This window comes from Poecilia reticulata, chromosome 2 (genome assembly GCF_904066995.2).
Source record: "Poecilia reticulata chromosome 2, P_reticulata-male-v2, whole genome shotgun sequence".
NCBI lineage: Eukaryota > Metazoa > Chordata > Actinopteri > Cyprinodontiformes > Poeciliidae > Poecilia > Poecilia reticulata.
The window spans coordinates 36,487,572-36,495,039 of NC_088831.1; the positions used below are offsets into that span (position 1 = coordinate 36,487,572).

The 7,468-nt window shown below is 38.0% G+C and overlaps 1 protein-coding gene across 1 annotated transcript; it reads left to right on the top strand.

The window, feature by feature from the left end:
* Positions 1 to 851: 851 nt before the first annotated feature.
* On the top strand, positions 852 to 5,903 carry tpt1 (tumor protein, translationally-controlled 1). Its single transcript, XM_008403349.2, has 6 exons — positions 852 to 1,010; positions 1,586 to 1,659; positions 3,571 to 3,755; positions 4,631 to 4,736; positions 4,818 to 4,934; positions 5,475 to 5,903. Exons 1-6 carry the CDS (start codon positions 983 to 985, stop codon positions 5,475 to 5,477), a joined length of 513 nt encoding a protein of 170 aa, XP_008401571.1. The 5' UTR covers positions 852 to 982; the 3' UTR covers positions 5,478 to 5,903.
* Positions 5,904 to 7,468: the final 1,565 nt, after the last annotated feature.

Genomic DNA, 7,468 nt, shown 5'->3' on the forward strand with positions numbered 1-7,468 from the left:
GTTATGAGTTTGGAAAGTTGTAATTGTATAAATATAGAAAATGGTGTAAAAAAAAAAAAACCCAACAAAAAACATTGGTTGGCTAAGTTTTTCCAGAATGGTTCCCTTTGAGATGTTTTAGAGATTTGGAAGAAAATAATAGAATTTTAACTTTTTCAGTGGCCCTAATTGTCTTCCGTAATTTTACTTTTTTGTTTTGGAAATGTGAAAATTCACACCCTTTTGGCTCATTAGTTCAAATTAAAGCTTTAACTACACCTTTAGTTGTGATGTTGGAAAGCTGTAGTTGAATAAATATTTAAAATAGTGTCAAAAACTGTTTGTTTTGAGGACGTTTTGCCAGAGCCGTTCCCTTGGAGGTTGTTTATGGGACTAGCTTGAGAAAATGTCAGAATTCTTAGATTAAAGTATTTTTTTCTCCACTGCCCTTAATTGTCTTCTGTAAGTTAACAGTTTTGTTTTGGAACATGGAAATTTCAGATTTCGAAATTTGTAAATTGCCCATCTTTTTTGGATAATGGGCTCATATTAGGGCTTTGACTACACTTTTTGTTGTGTTTTTTGAAAGCTGTAATTGTAAAAATATATAAAATAGTGTCAAAAATAATTAGTTGTGTTTTCCCTTGGATGTTAGTTTGAGAGAAAAAAGTCAGAATACTTTTTTTTTAGTGGTCCTACTACATTTTATTAAGTTAACCGTTCTGTGTTGGAACTTTGAATTTTTAAATGTCAGATTTGGACATTTAAAATCATATCGGTGTGGGGTTTTTCGATAAATTACTCGGGGAAACACCGTTGTAGTACCACTGTCGACCAACACTCCAGGGGGGCAGCAGAGCGCGGAGCCGCGGTTGAGTCACGGTGACATCAGCAGGATGTAAATGCAGCGGCTCGCGGCCTGATCGGTCTTTTTCCTCTGCCGTGCTGTAGGAGCGGTTGGCCTGCTCTCTGTCTCTGAAGATTTTAACACCCAAGCCGCAAAATGATCATCTACAAGTGCATCATCAGCAGTAAGTTGTCGCCGTCGAAGATTTATTTTACGTTGTTCGTCGCTGTTGCGGCCGTTAGAGTTTAATTTAGTTTCCAGTGTGTGGTTTGAGTTAGCTCAACTAGCCGGCTAACTCGTGTGTATCGTGATTGAGAAGTTAGCGGTAACGGAGAAAAAAGAAATCACCGGTGAACCAGAGGGTTACCCACCCTTTTTGGCTCGTAAGTTTATATTATTGCTTTAACTACACCTCTGTATGTGATATTATAAAGTTGTAAGTGTATAAAACGGTATCGGAAGCAGTTAGGTGGCTAAGTTTGAGCAGAACGGCTGTTTTGGTTGTTGTAATTGGGGCTAGTTTCAGTGAATGATGTGGCCTTTCTGCCGCAAGTAGCTGCTGCTGCTGCTGTTAGCCACCGGAACATTTCATGACTCTTACATCGGGGTTGTGCTACAAAGTGTGACTCGGATCGCGTAATTGATTTATTTCACAAGCAGGGAGCGTCGTTCCCTTTCAGCGGATGGCGCACCCAGTTCGTCTGTTTGCTTTGTTTTAAGTTTCGTCTCTTTATCTTCCCCCCCCCTTTCTCCCAACAGATGATGAGATGTTTTCAGATACCTTCAAAGTAAAAGAAACTGACAGCGGAATCTTCTTCGAAGTTGAAGGAAAGGTGAGTTCAGAATTTAATCTGGTTGATTAATTATAGCTGGTTTTAAACTCCCTTTTCTCTTGGCAGCAAATATCTGCTGCGGTTATGAAAAAAAAACTCACTTTATTGATGGTTCTTCATGTTTGACCCACTTTTATTGGGATTTAACTTTTCGCAGCAGTGTTCCAGGGGCGGAGTGAGACTTTCTGCTCCTCTGCAGTCTGAAACCAGTTCTTCAGCACTGACCCAATATGCGCATTTAAAGTGTTTACTAGCAACAGGGCTGGTATGCAGATCCAGGTGGATGACCGTCTTGAATAAAACTTTACAATAAGCATTTTCACATACAGTTTTGAAGTTGTCCAGTTGTATTTGAATAAATCAGATTGTCCTTCTATTCTTTAAATAGTTTAAAAATGCAAACACCCCTCGCCTGTTATCTGTTGGGACATTTTTATTGATTCACTGTTTTTGCACTTTACCAGACTCGCCAATAAGTTTGAAGACACCAAATGTAACACAGACGCTAAAAAAAAAAAAATAATAAGAGTTTAGATCGAAACATCATTTATTTACTTCCACATTGGTATCGGTCGATGTTGGTCTTTTACATCTGCGTTGATCTGATGAGCAAAACAACAGATGTCTTGGTTTTTATCTTGTTTAGGTGTAGGGAGTGTGATCACTTTAAAAAGGTAATAAAAGTGTGAGGAAATGTAAAAGTAATTTTAATTGGATAAAGATTTGAAATGGTTCCTTTGAGTCCGGAAACTAACGGAGCGAGACAAAGTCGCGTTGAACAGTCTGTTGTTTCTCATTTAACTCAAAAATAATTAAAAAAAAGGTGAGTATAGTTTTTAAGACTTGATTCACTTGAAACCTCAGTGGAGGATCTAAGAACCATTTAACTGTCTCCAGTATCAAAACCCTTAAAGCAGTAAAACTGCTGGAAAATCGCTCATAAATGCTATCATTTTGTAGTCAACGGCTCATTTTGGTGCATCATGTCTTTCTGATGATTTGACTTTAGTTTTAGTTTTGTCAGCTGGTTTTAAACTGAGGTCTGTAGAAACTAAATGCTGCCAATTAAAAGCCAGAATCTAAAATACAATTTACATATGAAGTGAAGAAACTCGTAACAGTTTATAGCAGTTCATTATTGTGCAGATTTTCTGTTTTTAATCATTTTCTTTTAGATTCGAGTTGATATGAAAATGAGGGCAGTTTGATTATTTTTAGTGGTTTGAGACGTTAAACACCAGAAATGAAATAAAATAAAATCAGATATTTTTCTTTCATATCAGATCCAATTGTAATTTTATTCTTCCTTTTTAATGCTTTTTAAAAACATAAAAAGATAAATTACAGATGAATATTTATATATTTCAGTCATCCTATCTGAGCTGTAGGAGGGTGTCTGGATATGAGAATTGTTGTTGATTTCAGGATAAAGATGTAAATTTGTCAGAAAAATGTCTCATTACAAGAAAAATGAGACGTTTATTCAGTCATTAAGGTCTGATGCAAGCAGCTCAGTTCTTGGTTTGCTCTTCTAAGTAGCTTTAGTAGTTTGCAGAATCATTTGAAAGTCCTGCAGCTGCTGCTAATGTGTTAAAAGATGAAATATTTCCCTATATGTAGGAACGCTGAGCATCACAAGATGCTCAGCGTTCCCATTTAAAAAATTTTATTCGTTTTTATGTCAGAGTTCTCATAAAATTACTTAATTCTTATAATTTTACGACTTAATTCTGGTAGTCGCTTTATTCTCGCATTATAATAATCATAAGGATAAAAACAATTCTTTTAAATGTAGCCTGGCTCTAATATCCTGTGGTAGTCGATCTGGGGATGGTAACATCCCAAATTTCAGCCACCAAGAAGCGGCGTAATCTGTGAAAATGATGCAGCCGCTGCTCGTCTTCCTCCCAGACGGTGACCAGGACAGAAGGGTTTGACGACGCTTTGATTTCAGCCAACGCCTCTGCTGAGGAGGCGTGCGAAGGCAACGAGTCGGCCACCGTCTCCGGCGTCGACATCATCCTCAACCACAAGCTGCAGGAGACCGGCTTCGACAAGAAGCAGTACATGAGCTACATCAAGGAATACGTCAAGGCGTGAGTCGTTTGTGAATCACCTGCACTGAGATTAAAATGTTGGTTTAGAGCAGGAGTGTTGAACTCATTTCCTTTCTGGGCTTCATCAGCATTCTTAAAGGGCCGGTTGTGGAAGAATGTGTTGATAAAACCTGTTAAGAAACTTAAAATATTAATGAACATCTATGTATTCGATAAGTTCTTCCTCAAATTAAATGTTGTAGAACATCCATGTTTTCATGATTATTTTGAGATCAAAATAACTGACTCTGTAGAGCTAATTTAGAAATATTTACAAGGAATCCTGCAATATTTCAGCTTATCTATGAACGTGAGATTTTTGGTACCTGCCACATCAACTACAGACCAAAGCTGAGGCAGTGCTGGAGTAAAAGTAAGAAATACTGCCACCTGCAGGTCGGAGTCCGTCATACCTCCTGCTTTTAGATGGCCACTGCAGTGGAAAACTTTATCATTAAATTCTGACTTTATTAGTAGCATAACTTTTCAACAAAATCCCTCTTATGATAAGAAAATATGTAATATTTTATATCAATCGCATCCCTTATGTTTTTTTTTTCTTTTTTTTGCCTCCACAGTGGGGCTGCTGGACTCTTCATTAGTTTTTTGTTGTTGTATGCTAGCTCAAGGAGCACAGCAGCTTGATGAGTTTGACTGGCAGCCAATCAGAAAATGAGCATCAGAAATAACATTTAAATAATTTTAACTTGCATTTTATGAATTAAGACAGAAAAACAAAATATAAAAATTATGATGAAAAATGTAAGATTAAGTTTTTTTTTTCTTATTTTCCATGTTTTTCATCATCTTCTCTCCGCCTTTGAGACCTAAAAACTCTGTTTGTAGACTGCTGATGGTGCTGTTTGTGTGCGCAGGGTGAAGGCCAAGCTGCAGGAAACCAACCCTGACAGAGTGGAGAGCTTCATGACTGAGGTCCAGCCAGAAGTCAAGAAGATCCTCGGCAACATCAAGAACTATCAGGTAGCTCCAGGTTGACCAAACGACTCGTTTTGTCACTTTGTTTGCAGAATCTTGTTTTCCTGACGCACGTTTTCCCTTCAGTTTTTCACAGGGGAGTCCATGAACCCGGAGGGCATGGTGGGCCTGCTGGACTACCGCGAGGATGGCGTCACGCCGTACATGCTTTTCTTCAAAGACGGCCTGCTGGTTGAGAAATGTGTACGTACTTCGTGTGACAACAAAAACTTATTTAAAGGGGCAGCACCATGTAAAACGTTTGAGCTTTACCTCATGTTATGTGTTGCTTTGATTGAGAAATTCTGTAATCTCCATGGCAACCATTCAGCTCTCCATAGCACCTGGGTGGACATAGCTCCGCCTCCCTCAGCTCCTTCAGACTAACCAGCAGCAATTAGTAAACGCATACAAGCTACTTCTCAGTGCAACGCTGATAAGTTACTTAAAAGGCCACATTTCTTAAGAGAAGAAGTTTTTAAAGATGATTCAAGGAGTTAAATCACTTTTAAGTCTTATTTCATATAGTTTGGCAGAGTACCCAAAAATTGTACTCAAGAGTAGAATAGAAAAAAACTCCCTAAAAGTAAATATTTTCCAAAAAGCTACTCAAGTAACTAGTTACTATTGAACAACTGAAGTTAGCATGGTGCCATTTTGTAGCACAAAGCCAAAGTGCTGCCCCATTAACAATCAACTCCATGGCAACAGAATTGACTCTTAATTTTCCGTTTCTGTCCTCAGTAACTACCTGGAACATCATCTGCTGTGTAATTGACTGCTGCTCCCCAAAAAGCCCCCATCGCAGACTGCAGGAGCGTTACTCTACATCATGTCTGAACGGATCCTCGTCCTGTCCACACTGTGGCCCGCAGCACCACTAAAACTGTGGGGAATCTATTGCCATTTGGTCACCAAATACAGTTTTTAACTTTCTTTTTTGCAGTATTTTTATTTTTTTTTCCTTTTGGGCCAGCGCTCATGTTGAAAACGAAACGGCAGGACAGAAAGTGAAGCTCCGACTCCGGCTGCAAAGCAGTTTTTTCTGTTTTAGCATCAAGTTTGACATCCACGGCCTTCATCATGCTTGGGTTTCTGGTTGTGTTAAACGAGTCCATCTGCAATGCAAAGACTTCAGGTTCAATTTGAAAATAAAAAGTACCTCTACTTTAAGTTTCTCTTTTGTTTTCTGGGGGGGAAAGCATTTAAGATATTGGCTGTGACAAAAAAAACTTCTTGCTGCTTTTACTGAGTTTCCTGCATGTTTGTTTCTCATAACTCAAAGATTCATATAAAATTAAATAAAATTCCATCTGGCAAGGACAAATAAACAAATGTAGTTTAAACTACAATGAGATGCTTCAAGTGTTTGTTTACAATAAACGTAATTTTCTCTAAAATTGCATATCAATAAAAACATATTGCAGAAATGTTTGGTTCAGTGATTTAAAGTATAGCTGTAAAAAGTCCATGTTTTTAGTTTTATCTACTTTTGCTAGAAAAAGTAAAGCCAGTTATTTATATTTTTACATTTTCTGTTTTGCATGTTTACATAATTTATCAGTGCTGATATAACAGGTTTATATTTGTACCCTGCTTTAATCCTGAGTCATCAGTACAACGCAGTGATTTAATCACATTTTTTTATCTTTTACCAATAAAAGATCAAGAGGAAGTCAGAGCCAGAAAACCTAAAACTCGAACTGTTTTTCTGAAAACAGATTTTTAGAGAAAGTGTTGTCTCTAAAGCAGTTAAACTACCATGAAGATGTGTTGCCAAAACAGTTGTTCATTTTTACAAGGTTTTCCTGCAAAAAGCCAACAGAAAAACACATTTTAAAAAATTGAACACGGATGTGTGAAAGAGACTTCATCCAATGATCCTGCTGTACCGGAAAAGTGAGGGATTTGTTACAGGTGACGCCTCAAAAGGTGGTTTTTCACTGATAAGTGTTTCAGTTGCTGTGAGAACCAGGGCCAGACTTTACATTTCACTTCTTTTTTTTCCTTTTTGACCAGTGCCACAGGTGTAACAGGTCCAACAGGTGATTCAGACAGAGCAGCACAAAGACTGCTTAGAAATATAGTCAGAGTCCCTAGACTAGAGATAGACAGAGGACAGTGATTAATCAGCCTGGCGGACCACCAGGCTATGGTTATTTTAAACAGGTTTTTTTTTTTTTTTTACACCAGTGACGGTAAAGATGGACTAAGTTAATATCTTAATCTATAAACTTATCAGGCTATGTTCACACTGCAGCCTGAAGTGACGCAATTCCAATATTTTTGTGAAATCGGATAATTTTTTTTATTTTTTGCAGTGGTCGTTCGCACTTCTAAATATTTGCGACTAGTATGTGATCTCCACTGTGAACTGCAACCTGAAAGTGTCCCGCATGCGCAGTAGAGGGCGCAATAACGTCAGCGTTCAGTGTTTTGCCAACCGCCATAAATAAGTACTGCTCATTATTAGCGGAAGTAAACATGGAGGCTAACGGTTCCTAGCTTAAGATCTTGAAGTTGTTGTCCGACCTATAGACATTATATACATAGATATATATATGTCCAAATAAAGGTTGGTTGATTTTTAGGTGCAGAATTCAGAAAGGTCAAAGTTTTGCATTGTGACTGGACTAAACTCCAGTCACAACTTTTGCTGTCGCCATTTTGGGGAGTAGCTTAAGCGCCGCCAGAAAGAATAAAGAGCTTCGTACTAAAATGATCTAACCTGCTTGTTT

Excerpts from the sequence above, each read along its gene's own strand:
- tpt1 (XM_008403349.2), top strand. The coding sequence starts at position 983 with ATGATCATCTACAAGTGCATCATCAGCA. Across the intron at positions 1,660-3,570 it reads TCTTCGAAGTTGAAGGAAAG|ACGGTGACCAGGACAGAAGG; the intron begins GTGAGTTCAGAA and ends TCTTCCTCCCAG. Across the intron at positions 3,756-4,630 it reads ATCAAGGAATACGTCAAGGC|GGTGAAGGCCAAGCTGCAGG; the intron begins GTGAGTCGTTTG and ends TTGTGTGCGCAG.